This window comes from Sinocyclocheilus anshuiensis, unplaced genomic scaffold (assembly GCF_001515605.1).
Source record: "Sinocyclocheilus anshuiensis isolate Anshui unplaced genomic scaffold, SAMN03320099.WGS_v1.1 scaffold1613, whole genome shotgun sequence".
In the NCBI taxonomy this organism is placed as follows: Eukaryota; Metazoa; Chordata; class Actinopteri; order Cypriniformes; family Cyprinidae; genus Sinocyclocheilus; species Sinocyclocheilus anshuiensis.
In genome coordinates this window covers 108,153-124,897 of record NW_015540941.1, presented here as the reverse complement: position 1 = coordinate 124,897, position 16,745 = coordinate 108,153, and the positions used below count along the sequence as shown (strand labels likewise).

The 16,745-nt window shown below is 37.9% G+C and overlaps 1 protein-coding gene across 2 annotated transcripts in view; it reads left to right on the top strand.

Annotated features, from left to right (window-relative positions):
* LOC107689608 (argininosuccinate synthase) overlaps nt 1–16,745 on the top strand; it is a 42,070-nt gene that overhangs the window by 1,706 nt on the left and 23,619 nt on the right. Inside the window, exons 3-8 of one of the 2 annotated variants that reach the window (XM_016487656.1) lie at nt 4,852–4,920; nt 4,989–5,177; nt 6,311–6,367; nt 6,438–6,512; nt 7,896–7,966; nt 8,054–8,084. In XM_016487656.1, coding sequence (XP_016343142.1) covers nt 4,852–4,920; nt 4,989–5,177; nt 6,311–6,367; nt 6,438–6,512; nt 7,896–7,966; nt 8,054–8,084 — 492 coding nt within the window. The remainder of the gene's footprint in view (nt 1–4,851; nt 4,921–4,988; nt 5,178–6,310; nt 6,368–6,437; nt 6,513–7,895; nt 7,967–8,053; nt 8,085–16,745) is intronic. The other variant, XM_016487657.1, reaches the window with a different exon arrangement.

Genomic DNA, 16,745 nt, shown 5'->3' with positions numbered 1-16,745 from the left:
GCATGCATAATAATAATAATAATAATACTAAAGATGGTGATGATAGTAATACCTTGTGATGACGGCAACAGTAATATCAATGATAATAAAAGTAATGATAATAATAATAATAATAATGTAATAAGAATCATAATAATAAATATAGCTGCAAGCAGCAATCACAGGGCCAAGCACTCCAGAGGCTAATTGAGGAGCTAAGCATGGCATGGAGCATCAGACCAAATGCAACAATGAGTAATAAAAGCAATTTTAGGATGATTGTAATTGAAATGGCTGAAAAATCATAAATACTACCACTAGTAATATGATTAAATGACTTATGACTTTTGACCAACAGCTGTCACTGCAATCAAATCGTTTTTGTCTGTTCTTTGTGAGCAAATTGAGGAGCTAAGCATGGCATGGAGCACCAGACCAAATGCAACAATGAGTAATAAAAGCAATTTTAGGATGATTGTAATTGAAATGGCTGAACATCCATTTTTACGTGCTTTTCGTAGAATTCCTTCGTGCGTTATTCGAGAACGGTTGGACAAATCAACTTGAATTCCATAACTTTTTGCCAGCATGGTCTGAAGATGATCTGAGCCAATTTTGGTGAGAATCAGACAAACCGTCTATGACGAGTTCGACAAAGAAAGTTTTACGAACAATTAAAAATAGCGAAAAAACTAAGCCTTGCGATTTTTGAATTTTCGTGTTCATTTGTGCCTTACGGTTCAAAAGTTATTAGCATAAAGAAATTGCAACTTTGGACAAGTGGTGGCGCTAGAGAGTAGGAGGTAGAGACTCCAAACTTGCTGTGGTTAATGTTGAGACTGTCACCTATCAGTGTGCCAAATTATACAACTTTCCCGCAAGCGGTTCTATGGGCTGGCATAGACTTGCGGCGGAAGAAGAAGAAGAAGAAGAAGAAGAAGAGGAAGAATAATAATAACGCCAAGGAATACAATAGGTGACTACGCACCTTCGGTGCTTGTCCCCTAATAAGAAACGGAACAAAAACAATAGGTGACTACGCACCTTCGGTGCTTGTCCCCTAATAATGACACATACCCAACACATACCACACCTATTCTAGCTTTTGTGTCAAGGTTTTTTTTTTTTTCCCTTTCCAATTCACAGTAAGATTACTATATGTATGTATGCCTAAGCTGATGTGGTGCATTAAAATCAGCATGCTGTGAATCCCATTTTAGACAGCCTTTCCCCAGTGTAGTGTGTTATCGGGAGCAATCAATCCTTAAACTATCTGCAACTCAAATCAGTTGTTTCATCTAAAACCATCAATCTTCACCTTCCTTCTGCAGGAGCAGATTTAGTTCATATATCCTCCCCGAAAAAATTACTTTCCAAAATATACAAAATTAAAACAAATTCAAATAAAATCATAACTTTACCAACAATCAAATGGGAAGAAGACCTTTCTATTGCTCCTGATACCGACTTCTGGACTCTAAATATGTATTCCATGACTAAAAACGCCAACCTTCAGCTCATACAGTATAAGACTCTTCACAGAACACACTACACTTGAATTTTAATTTGAGCTAGTTGGGTTTGTTTCTTTAGTTAGTTCGTTTTAGTACGTTTGTTTTTGTAGCTGAAATAAATATTTTTTATATTATTATTATTTTAATCTTCGTATTATTATTTAATTTTTTTATATTATTATTTATTTTATATAATATTATTTCATATTTTGAATTTTAAAACGTTAAAATATTTTTACGTTTTTTCTTTTCCTTTTAATTTTAGTTTTAGTATAAGTTTTAATAGTTTTGTTAGTTATTGATGTTTTTTTTTAGTTATTGTTTTACTGTTTTGTTTTCTGAAATTGCATATTTGTAAGCTGCCACTGTGACAACATGCCCCATTATGGAGGTAATTTTTAGACAATATATACTCAGAAGTCACTAACTAAACTACATTTTTAACTAAATTGTTCTATTTTTAAAAAAGAAGCTTACGATGTGTTTTTTATTATCATTTAGATGCTATTATATATTTTAATGTTTTTAATTCATTTTAATGTTGTATTTTCATTTTAATTGTAAAGTTGTAATAATTTTGTAGCACATTTTCTATAATTTTTATTATTTTTTTTAAATATATTTATATAGTTTTTATTAATTTTTATTTCAGTTTTAATTGTAGTAATTTAAGTACAAGTTAAACTAAGTGAAAATGAGTGAGAATTGGTGCTTTGGCAACTAATAATATATATTATATATATTTCATTTTATTTCTGGTGACATAAATGTTTATTTTTTTATGATTTTAGTTTTAGTTAACTATAAAAATTGTACATGAATTGATCTGTCGTGATAAATGATATACGCAAATATAAGAAATGTGCAATGTTTGTTATATAATACAATCTGCTCATTAACAGAATTAGATGTGATTGTGAGCAGTGTTGGGGAAAGTTATTTTTAAAAGTAATGCGTTACAATGTTGCGTTACTCCATAAAAAGTAACTAATTACGTTACTTAGTTACTTTTTATGGAAAGTAATGCGTTACGTTACTTTCGCATTACTTTTTAAATCTGGACAGGGCTTGCTTGTTAATTAATGCATATTCATATTTAATTTAGAACTACAGTAACATCTTCTGATTTCTGTCACCATGGCGACACCAGAGCTGTCAATCAAAACATTGGGAAACAAAGTAACTTGCGTTACTTATTTGAAAAAGTAACTCAGATATTCTCTTGTAAATGAAAAAGTAATGTTACTTTACTAGTCACTTGACAAAAGTAATCTGATTACGTAACTTGTAATGCGTTAACCCCAAGACTGCTTGTGATCGACTGAATGTGAATGATTGAACGATTCTCGAATAAAAAAAAAAAAAAAACAGATGGAGAGGAAATAATGGTGAAAAGAGCACTAGGTCATAACATTATATGCAGTGTTGGGGAAAGTTACTTTTAAAAGTAATGCATTACAATATTGCGATTCCCCATAAAAAAGTAACTAATTACGTTACTTAGTTACTTTTTATGGAAAGTAATGCGTTACGTTACTTTCGCATTACTTTTTAAATCTGGACAGGGCTTGCTTGTTAATTAATGCATATTCATATTTAATTTAGAACTACAGTAACATCTTCTGATTTCTGTCACCATGGCGACACCAGAGCTGTCAATCAAAACATTGGGAAACAAAGTAACTTGCGTTACTTATTTGAAAAAGTAACTCAGATATTCTCTTGTAAATGAAAAAGTAATGTTACTTTACTAGTCACTTGACAAAAGTAATCTGATTACGTAACTTGTAATGCGTTAACCCCAAGACTGCTTGTGATCGACTGAATGTGAATGATTGAACGATTCTCACAGTTTAACTGGTTTTACAGGTTTTACTTTTATGCATTTAACAAGCACTTCTTATGCAAAGCAACCAGTGAGTAATATTACAACTGAAGCTGTCTGGAGAGACAAATCCATGATTATTCAGAAAATCAGAGAGGAATGATGCACAGAGACGCAATGGTGAAAGAAAAGAGTTTTTCAAATGCATCAACAAATGTGAACAGACTGCGAATGTTTTGAAATTGCGAAAAACTAGAACAATAATGAATGAAATCCTGAAATCTTGACTCTTTCCCCATCTGCATTACACTTACAGTTATACTTGTGTTAGATGCATAAGATCTAAAGCATTCAGCGTACACATTCGAGCAGTTCATTCAGTCCCCAGGCTTTGAACCCATGAAACTGATGTTGTTTGCGCCATGCATTACTGTTTGAGTAACATAGACACCTCATTTCTGGTCGGATTAAGCTGAAGTTTGGACCAGGTGACACATTATGGCTTCTGAGCAAAGTTCTGGAAGAGCAAGACAAACTTCTTTTTTGATTAAAGATGATCTGTTTTCTTTCATAAATCACATGCTTTTTTTTGCTGTAGATTCAGTTTTATGAATCACCTTTCTTTTAAGCAAAACTTGTTGAACTGCTCTGCTTTTGATGATGATTTTTATTCAGTAAGCTCTCAAGGATTTGTTTAATAAGATCTTACCAGAAAAAGTGTTACTTTTTTGTCATTTAATTTAATTTAATTTAATTTAATTTAATTTTATGTTTTATTTAATTTAATCTAAATAAGATTAATCTAAATAATAAGATATTACCAGAAAAGGTGTTAGAATTGTTTTAATTTAATTTAATTTAATTTAAAATTTTTAATTTAATTTAAAATTTAATTTAATCTAAATAAGATTAATCTAAATAATAAGATATTACCAGAAAAGGTGTTAGAATTGTTTTAATTTAATTTAATTTAATTTAAAATTTTTAATTTAATTTAAAATTTAATTTAATCTAAATAAGATTAATCTAAATAATAAGATATTACCAGAAAAAGTGTTAGATTTTTTTTTTGTAATTTAATATTTAATTTAATTTAATGTTTTATTTAATTTAATCTAAAATGTTTTAAATAATTTAATTATTAATTTTTAATTTTTACAGAGGTAAATTTCAAATTAATTAAATTAAATTAATTTAAATTAATTATTTTAGTTAAAACACATTATGCAATTGTAATCTATTTATTATTTTAATCGGTATATAATAATATAATAATATAATGTATATATATAATTATTATTTAATTAATTTTATTTTTAATTTTTATTTTCATGTATATTTTATATTTGTATTTAATTCATTTATTTAATTTTTTATTTATTTTAATTTATATTTTATATTTGTATTTAATTAATTTCCTTTTTATACAACTCTTATGAAATTAGTAGAAAATGTACAGCTCTTGCTGTGAGCATTAAAAGTCAAACTACCTTCCTACCTAACTAGATAAATCACCTCTGTATGACATTGTAGGCCAATATTGGACAGCATGAGGACTTCGACGCTGCGCGGAAGAAAGCAGAGAAACTTGGAGCCAAGAAGGTAAGGGCCAGAAACACTAATGACTCTGAGTGTGGCCGTGTGTGTTCATCAGCTCTGTGTTCATGCAGGTGCTCATCGAGGACCTGCGCTCGGAGTTTGTGCAGGAGTTCATCTGGCCCGCGCTGCAGGCCAATGCTGTTTATGAGGACCGCTATCTGCTGGGCACATCTATCGCCCGGCCCTGCATCGCCCGCAGACAGGTGCAGATCGCCCGGAGCGAAGGAGCGCAGTACGTTTCTCACGGAGCCACAGGAAAGGTGCACGCATTAGATATTATACTGGAATAAACCTGCTCCAGAATGAGACATTCAGAGCGTCTGCACACTTAGTTCAGTGAACTGGGTTGTTTATTTACAGTGTCATGTATAACTTTATTTGATCAAAAATACAGTAAAAAATGTGAAATATTATTCTAATCTAAAATAACTGTTTTCTATGTGAATCTCTGTTAAACTGTAATGTATTTCTGTGATGCGCAGCTGTATTTTCAGCATCATTACTCCAGTCTTCAGTGTCACATGATCTTCAGAAATCAGTATAATATGCTGATTTGCTGCTCGAGAAACAGTAAAAAAAAAAAAAAAAGATCAAAAGTGACAGTAAAAACATTTATAATGTTAGAAAATATTTCTGTTACAAATAAACGCTGTTCTTTTGAACTTTCTGTTCATCTGTGAATCCTGAAAAATAAAATGTATCACAGTTTCCACAAAAATATTGTGCAGCACAACTGTGTTCAACATTGATAATAATCAGAAATGTTTCTTGAGCAGCAAATCAGCATATTAGAATGATTTCTGAAGATCATGTGACACTGAAGACTGGAGTAATGATGCTGAAAATACAGCTGCGCATCACAGAAATAAATTACAGTTTAACAGATATTCACATAGAAAACAGCTGTTTTACATTCTAATAATATTTAGCTATTTTTACAGTATTTTTGATCAAATAAATGCAGCCTTGCTGAGCAGAAGAGACTCTTTCAAACACATTTTGGCCGGTAGTAAAGGAATGCAACATCATGCAATTTTTTTTCCATCTGTAAAAAGAATAAAGTAAATAAAACCCTTTCATCAGCTTGAGATTTTAGATTAATATTTCAATAATTAAAAATATTTTTTATGTTTTAAATAATGAAGTTATAATTATTTTGTAATTCATTTTTATTTATTTATTTTTTTTTAATTTAAGAAATTAAATTCCCTTTTTGGGAAATGCTGCTCCATAGCTCCATTAACAGCTGATTTACAGTAGTAAATATGTCAGTTAATTACTGAGAATGATGTCATTATTTTCTGAAGCCCATACATATGAAATGCATGCCTCAAAGCCACAAGATGCACGTGAGGAAGTGTGTAAATGAATAGCTGTGTTGTGTTGTTTTCAGGGGAATGACCAGATCCGCTTCGAGCTGACGTGCTACGCGCTGTATCCTCACGTGCAGGTGAGGTCAGATCCGTCAGAAACCATCATCTGTGTCTGATGCGTCCTCACGTCTGCGTCTCAATCCTCAGGTCATCGCTCCGTGGAGGATCCCAGAGTTTTACAGCCGCTTCCGAGGCAGAAAGGACCTGATGGAGTACGCAGAGGTGCAGTATTATCACTGCACGAGCATGCATTAATGACATTATTATCACTGCAGCGTTACTGCACGAGCATGCATTAATGACTAAATATAGACGTTTGTGAGGAATGATAAATCATGAAGTGATCAGTGCCACAGATGGTGCTCAGCAGGATATCAAAACCCAGAGTTTTTATCAATGCAAATATGTATCAGATTCTGTTTTAAATGCGTCCACTAGGGGGCATCAGAAAACTGCAGAAAAGACTTACAACAAGACAAAAAGGCTTTAGAATGAGCTAAAACATCTCAAAAAGAATTATAGAGAGAATCTGAAAAGTGTGATTTGTAGAGTCACGGACATTTCTATAATGATTTCTTTGTTATGTTAAAATGAGAAAATGCTCATTTTAATTATTTGCTTAATTGTGTTGCTGAAACAGTCAAAATATATAAATATAAAAATATTTTAATATTTTTCAAATGTTTTGGAGTGCCTTTGGTTATTATATAGAAGTCAGAAATTGCTGATCTAATGGGTTATAGTGCTATTTTAGTATCTTTGAGATGATATGTGTCCCTGCAGCACAAAAGCAGTCTCAAGTCGCTGGGGTATATTTGTAGCAATAGCCAACAATACATTGTATGGGTCACAATTATACATTTTTCTTTTATGCTAAAAATCATTAGGATATTACGATCATGTTCCATGACTATATTTTGTAAATTTCCTACCGTAAATATATCAAAACTTAATGTTTGATTAGTAATATGCATTGCTAAGAACTTCATTTGAACAACTTTAAAGATGATTTTCTCAATATTTTGATTTTTTTGCACCCTCAGATTCCAGATTTTCAAATATTGTCCTATCCTAACAAACCATACATCAATGGAAAGCTTATTTATTCAGCTTTCAGATGATGCATACATTTCAATTTTGAAAAATTGACCCTTATGACTGCTTTTGTGCTCCAGGGTCATGTATTGTGTTTTTCCTAATATTTAGAATTTTTTTTATTTTTGTATTTCCTTTTTTCGTTTTAATTTATGTAATATGTCTATATAGTTTTTATTTTTAATTATTTTTTATTTCAGTTACATTTTTTTATATTCTATATTTTATGTATTTTATTTTTACGCTCATTTAATTTCAAGTAACAACATTTTTTTTTTTTTCCAAAATGGTTTTATTCTCAGTTTTAGTTAAAGAAGATAACTCTTTAATTCAATTACTTATTTTTTTAAGTCTTTAATTAAACCTACACTACAAGACACTGCATATAAACGTGAATTAAACCCAAAACAGCTTCAGCTCCAGGGACGCTCTCCTGATTCAGTCCACTAGATAGAGCTCATTATCTGAGGCTGATCATGTTTCAAAGGCAGTCCTGTATCCCATGTTCAGACACACGGTATTCCTGTTCCCGTCACGCCGAGGGCTCCGTGGAGCATGGATGCAAATCTCATGCACATCAGGTGAAGTCCGTCAAAAAAACTCTTTACTGCTTCTTTACTGCTGTTGTTATTGCATTAAAAAAACGTGATCAAAATGTCTTTTAACAGCTATGAATCTGGAATTCTGGAGAATCCGAAGGTAAGAGATCGTTATGATCAAAGCTCTGTAGTTTCAAACATATAATGCAATGCAATGAAGAACAAATAACGTTCCTCAGAAGCCTGATGATCAGATTTGAGACTCACATTTACATGATTTCTCTAAAAAATGAGGTCTGGATAATCAAGTAAGCGAAGCTGATTCAGTCCAGATCCATATAGCAAAAAATACATTTTAAATGTATTTCAAAATATACAAAAAAAGGCCCAAAAAATATTCATTTGCTAAAATATGCTTCAAAATATATTTGTGTTTTTTGACATTTAAAAAAAAAAATATATATATATATATTTTTAAAAGCATTTATTTTGCCCTCCATATATTTTCAGTACAAGAAAATAGATTCACATTTCACATTTGAAGCCAAAAACGTGAAAATATAACGCATCTCATTCAGAAAATTAAACATTATAATCTGTATAAATATTTGCATTTAGACTAAACTGTAATTGGAAATGTTTTTTGAAATATATTTGGCTGAAACTAAATATATTTTCAATCTTAAAAATATATCTAATTGTTAACAACATATATTGTGCATATATTCAAAAGAGAAAAATGTAATTTTTTTTGCTGCGTCTGTGCAAACGTTTGCGAGGTTCATCTTCAGTGCTTCTTCATCCATTCTTAATCAGGTCTAAATATCAATCTGACTGATTCTCACTCGTTTTTTTATCCCGTGGCAGAAACAAGCTTCCATAAAGCATATGCAAGTGTTATTTCATATTCAGTCGTTCAGCGTCTAATGCTTTTGACAGCATTTGAAATGGAAGCGTTTATTGAACCTTTAGACAAAATATATTTAGACACGGAGCTTTAAACTACAATTACTCAAAGTTATAATCAACGCACTTTTGGATATCCGTTGGATTTCTTTGTTTCGAAACTTCCACCGTTATTGCGTTCGTTTTTCAGTATTTTCTTCTTTTATTCTGTGGTGGAAACAAAGAAAGAGTTTATATTGTGCAATTCTGTTTTTTTTTTGCAACAGAATAAATCTCATCTCACTGCTTATTGACAGAAAAACAAAGATGAAAATGATGAAGAAAAAAAAACCTAATTCTGAGATATAAAGTTGCAAGATAAAAATGTTGCACTTTTTTATTCCATGGAGGAAACAAGCTTCCATAAAGCATTGCATATGCATGCATTTATTTAATATTCAGTAGTTCAGGGTTGAATGCTTTTAACCCCGTAGTGCCTGACATTTTTTGATTTAAAAAAAGATTGCATATGTTTGTGTGTGCATGCTTTTATGGCTCATATAATCTGATAAAGTGAGAATATAGAGGAAAAACAGCTCTGTTTTATTCAGAGCAGACTCAAACTGAGCAAAAACATGATTTTGCTGCAGATGCTGATATTTATATGATGATATTGAAACGTGTTGAGCTTCACCTGATCTCTGGAGGCTTCTGTCGCTCGTAAGACACTGCTCAAAAGTCAAATAATGGCTTTTAAATCCAGCTGCTTGTGATGCAGCCCATTGTTCTGTTCATTTTTGTGAAGAAAAAAGCCACAATCTCATGATTTTGATCTGTTCCGTTCATGCAATGTCATGATTTTGACATTATCTGTTGATTTGACAGTAAATGCATTGTAGAAAATAATTTCTGGCAAAATAATATGAGTAGAAATTTGCCATTGTGCACAGATTTTCTACTTGACTTTCCCTCATTTAAGAAAACTGGTATTAACATGATGGGGAGAAAAATAAACAATCTCAATCCATATTCTCCATTTCTACATAAATTGCAATTCTGACTGCATTCAACAAGCAATGCACTGTTATAGTTTAGTTAGTTTTTTTTTAAAACGTACGAGCATTAAGGGAACGTTACATTGTATCATTTTGCATGACTTTTGAACGTTCTGAAACAAGTAACATTTGAAAAATGTGTTAGACGAACGTCCAGTCGCAGAAAAAAAGTTCCATGAACAATGTAGAAATAATGACGTTTTGAGACCGGATAAATGTAAATGTTACTGATCTTAATTATGAGAGATGATCATCACACGATCAGTCAAATAATCACACTTAAATCCAGCGATTGTGATGCGGTGAATCTCATGATTTTGATCAGTTCAGTTCATGCAATGTCATATTTTGACACAATCTGTTGATTTGATACTAAGATCATTGTAGAAATGAAAATATGATGTTTTTGAGTCGATATTTCACTGTGTCTCACATTTTGCTCAGATTTTCCATTTGATTTTATTCCTCCATTTAAGAAAAACGGTAACACTTTACAATAAGTTTCCATTAGTTAATGTATTAACTAACATGAATGAACAACGAACAATACATTTATTACAGTATTTATTCATCTTTGTTAATGTTAATTAAAATACAGCCGTTCATTGTTAGTTCATGTTAATTCACAGTGCATTAACTAATGTTAACAAGCACAACTTTAGATTTTAATAATGCATTAGTAAATGTTGAAATTAACATTAAAATTAGCAAATGCTGTTGAAGTATTGTTTATTCTTAGTTCATGTTAACTAAAGCAGTTAACTAATGATTTGTTAAGTGTTACCAGAAAAACTGCTGGTAACTTGTACATTTGATGGGGAGAAAAATAAACAATCTCATTCCATTTTCTAAATTTTTACATAAATTGCAATATTGGCTGCATTCAACAAGCTCAACAAATCAGCACTGTTACAGTTCAGTTCTTGGTTCTACTAACATTAAGGGAATGTTACATTGTATCATTTTTTGCAAACATAATGTTCTCAAATTGTTAACACAAAAACATTATTTATTCATTATTCATGGAACAGCTTTTAGTGGGACGTTCATCTAACGTTCTTTAAATGTTACTAGTTTGATGAATTCTGAGAATGCTTCCTGTTAGCAACAAACTCAGCCAATCAGCACTGCTGTAGTGTAGCTTATTTGTGTATGAGATCAAATGTTTACAATAAAAAGCAAGAACATATTTCATATACAGTGCAGGAAGAGACTTAAAATATACCAAGGTTATTGCACAAAAAAATGATCAAACCAACATGTTTATTTAATTCATGGGACAATTTAAACTAGTTTTAACCAGGTTGTATTTGCATGTCTAGGATGCACAACGTTCATCTAAGGAAAATGACATCAACAAACTACTTTTAGCACTAAAAACCTTGTGTTTTACACAAAAGTAACAAGCCATGCATTTAAATGGAATCACACTCGATTTATGCGTCTGATAAAATGCTTGAGACTCTGCACACAAACAGCGTTTGGACTCTTGTGTTAAAATTCTTCCCATTAATTTGATCCTTCCAGACAGTTCTTCAAATGGCTTTTAAGGCCATTTCACCAGTTTTATCTCAGGACAGATTCTAGTGAAGCAGAAAATAAAGAAAGTAGCGCAGCGCAGTCAGAGACGGCGTTTAGTTAAAGCGACGGTAAAGACGGACGTGCATTTGGACAGAGATTAGTTATCGTATGATGATGTTTGTCTGGTAAAGGTTTCCATTTAAATGCACCCGGTGGTTATTTTGCATAGTTCCCCTGCAATTTGCTTCAGCTCAGGACACACGGACTGTCATCCCGCTGTAATCTGTGATAATTGGCAGGGGTAATGCCGTCTGACGGTCACTCACACACGCACACACACACACACACACACGCACACACTCGCGCACACACGCACACACTCGCGCACACACGCACACACTCGCGCACACACGCACACACTCGCGCACACACGCACACACTCGCGCACACACGCACACACTCGCGCACACACGCACACACTCGCGCACACACGCACACACTCGCGCACACACGCACACACTCGCGCACACACGCACACACTCGCGCACACACGCACACACTCGCGCACACACGCACACACTCGCGCACACACGCACACACTCGCGCACACACGCACACACTCGCGCACACACGCACACACTCGCGCACACACGCACACACTCGCGCACACACGCACACACTCGCGCACACACGCACACACTCGCGCACACACGCACACACTCGCGCACACACGCACACACTCGCGCACACACGCACACACTCGCGCACACACGCACACACTCGCGCACACACGCACACACTCGCGCACACACGCACACACTCGCGCACACACGCACACACTCGCGCACACACGCACACACTCGCGCACACACGCACACACTCGCGCACACACGCACACACTCGCGCACACACGCACACACTCGCGCACACACGCACACACTCGCGCACACACGCACACACTCGCGCACACACGCACACACTCGCGCACACACGCACACACTCGCGCACACACGCACACACTCGCGCACACACGCACACACTCGCGCACACACGCACACACTCGCGCACACACGCACACACTCGCGCACACACGCACACACTCGCGCACACACGCACACACTCGCGCACACACGCACACACTCGCGCACACACGCACACACTCGCGCACACACGCACACACTCGCGCACACACGCACACACTCGCGCACACACGCACACACTCGCGCACACACGCACACACTCGCGCACACACGCACACACTCGCGCACACACGCACACACTCGCGCACACACGCACACACTCGCGCACACACGCACACACTCGCGCACACACGCACACACTCGCGCACACACGCACACACTCGCGCACACACGCACACACTCGCGCACACACGCACACACTCGCGCACACACGCACACACTCGCGCACACACGCACACACTCGCGCACACACGCACACACTCGCGCACACACGCACACACTCGCGCACACACGCACACACTCGCGCACACACGCACACACTCGCGCACACACGCACACACTCGCGCACACACGCACACACTCGCGCACACACGCACACACTCGCGCACACACGCACACACTCGCGCACACACGCACACACTCGCGCACACACGCACACACTCGCGCACACACGCACACACTCGCGCACACACGCACACACTCGCGCACACACGCACACACTCGCGCACACACGCACACACTCGCGCACACACGCACACACTCGCGCACACACGCACACACTCGCGCACACACGCACACACTCGCGCACACACGCACACACTCGCGCACACACGCACACACTCGCGCACACACGCACACACTCGCGCACACACGCACACACTCGCGCACACACGCACACACTCGCGCACACACGCACACACTCGCGCACACACGCACACACTCGCGCACACACGCACACACTCGCGCACACACGCACACACTCGCGCACACACGCACACACTCGCGCACACACGCACACACTCGCGCACACACGCACACACTCGCGCACACACGCACACACTCGCGCACACACGCACACACTCGCGCACACACGCACACACTCGCGCACACACGCACACACTCGCGCACACACGCACACACTCGCGCACACACGCACACACTCGCGCACACACGCACACACTCGCGCACACACGCACACACTCGCGCACACACGCACACACTCGCGCACACACGCACACACTCGCGCACACACGCACACACTCGCGCACACACGCACACACTCGCGCACACACGCACACACTCGCGCACACACGCACACACTCGCGCACACACGCACACACTCGCGCACACACGCACACACTCGCGCACACACGCACACACTCGCGCACACACGCACACACTCGCGCACACACGCACACACTCGCGCACACACGCACACACTCGCGCACACACGCACACACTCGCGCACACACGCACACACTCGCGCACACACGCACACACTCGCGCACACACGCACACACTCGCGCACACACGCACACACTCGCGCACACACGCACACACTCGCGCACACACGCACACACTCGCGCACACACGCACACACTCGCGCACACACGCACACACTCGCGCACACACGCACACACTCGCGCACACACGCACACACTCGCGCACACACGCACACACTCGCGCACACACGCACACACTCGCGCACACACGCACACACTCGCGCACACACGCACACACTCGCGCACACACGCACACACTCGCGCACACACGCACACACTCGCGCACACACGCACACACTCGCGCACACACGCACACACTCGCGCACACACGCACACACTCGCGCACACACGCACACACTCGCGCACACACGCACACACTCGCGCACACACGCACACACTCGCGCACACACGCACACACTCGCGCACACACGCACACACTCGCGCACACACGCACACACTCGCGCACACACGCACACACTCGCGCACACACGCACACACTCGCGCACACACGCACACACTCGCGCACACACGCACACACTCGCGCACACACGCACACACTCGCGCACACACGCACACACTCGCGCACACACGCACACACTCGCGCACACACGCACACACTCGCGCACACACGCACACACTCGCGCACACACGCACACACTCGCGCACACACGCACACACTCGCGCACACACGCACACACTCGCGCACACACGCACACACTCGCGCACACACGCACACACTCGCGCACACACGCACACACTCGCGCACACACGCACACACTCGCGCACACACGCACACACTCGCGCACACACGCACACACTCGCGCACACACGCACACACTCGCGCACACACACACACACACACACCCACACACTCGCACACACACACACGCACGCACGCACACACACACTCTCACACACACACTCTCTCACACTCACTGGCTTCACCGAGTGGAAGTACATCTTTCTTTATGAAGACTTGATGGGTTTTCAGACCATGTGGCCTTTTATTAGTCTTTTGCTCACATGACAATAAATAGAGATGTCTTTTGCATGAATCAAAGTACTTTGTCCTGAAAAATGTGTCAGTCAAAGCAGAATGCATCAAAAAGCATCTAATCGGCTGCAGGGTTCGACGACACTTTAGCAGTGATTCTCAACTGGAAACATTGTCAGAACAAACATTCTTCCAGTAACATTAGCAGAAAGTTTAATAATGTTCTCAAAAAGTTAGCACAAAAATGTTATTTATGTACATTGTTCATGGATGGAAACTTTCTGAAACGTTTTAGTTGGATGTTCGGCTAATGTTTTTTAAACGTTACTACTGTTTTCAAAAGGATGAAATGGAATGTTTTTTTTTTTATAATAACGTTTTCATAATATAATGGGAACGTTAGCAAAACGTTCTTAAAACATATTTTTGTTAGCTGGGCACCAGGCCAAAACTTTAACTTTCACAGCATCGGTGGAACAGTGGGATGACAGCATCACGCTAGATGACTAATATATGATGAACTTTTATTAAGCGACTGATGACTGGACACTCAGCCTTTGTCTTTAACATCTGAAAATTGAATATATCAGTTTTTTTATTGTGAGATGTAATGTCAAAATTTCGAGATATAAACTCAGAATTATGAGATATAAATCAGAATTTCGAGATGTAAATCAAAATTGCGAGATATAAATCAGAATTGTGAGATATAAATCAGAATTGTGAGAAGTAAACCAGAATTGTGAGATATAAATCAGAATTGTGAGATATAAATCAGAATTGTGAGATATAAAGTCAGAATTGTGAGATGTAAATCAGAATGTGAGATATAAATAAAAATTTTGAGATATAAATCAAAATTATGAGATATAAATCAAAATTTCGAGATATAAATCAGAATTGCGAGATGTAAAGTCAGAATTGCGAGATGTAAAGTCAGAATTGCGAGATGTAAAGTCAGAATTGCGAGATGTAAAGTCAGAATTGTGAGATATAAATCAACATTTCGAGATATAAATCAAAATTGTGAGATATAAATCAGAATTGTGAGATAAAAATTCAGGATTGTAAGATATAAAGACAGAATTATGAGATAAAAACGCAGAATTGCGAGATGTAAAGTCAGAATTGCGAGATATAAAGTCAGAATAGTGAGATGTAAAGTCAGAATTGAAATATAAAGTCAGAATTGTGAGATGTAAATTCAGAATTGAAAGATAAAAAGTTAGAATTGAAAGATAAATGCGAGATATAAAGCCAGAATTGAAATATAAAGTCAGAATTGTGAGATGTAAAGTCAGAATTGCGAGATGTAAAGTCAGAATTGCGAGATGTAAAGTCAGAATTGCGAGATGTAAAGTCAGAATTGCGAGATGTAAAGTCAGAATTGCGAGATGTAAAGTCAGAATTGCGAGATGTAAAGTCAGAATTGCGAGATGTAAAGTCAGAATTGTGAGATGTAAAGTCAGAATTGCGAGATATAAAGTCAGAATTGTGAGATAAAAACGCAGAATTGCGAGATAATTACACAGAATTGTGAGATATATAGTCATAATTGCGAGGTAAAAACTCAGAATCATCTGAGAAATGTGGCTTTTTTATTTGTTTATCTTGTGGCTGAAACAAGCTTCCATACGAATTGCTTTCATTCTTATTTTGTAAGTCGCTTTGGATAAAAGCATCTGCTAAAAGCATAAATGTTAGTCTATTAAATCAGTTTATTGTTGATCCACTGGTTTCAAGTGTTTTACTGATTTTACTCACGCGTGTGAGTTAATATGAGGTATTTTCTCTCGATGAATCGGCTCACCTCGGTGTGTTTCATGCTCAGTCTGTGTGTGTGTGTGTGTGTGTGTGTGTGTGTGTGAGTGAGTGTGTGAGTGT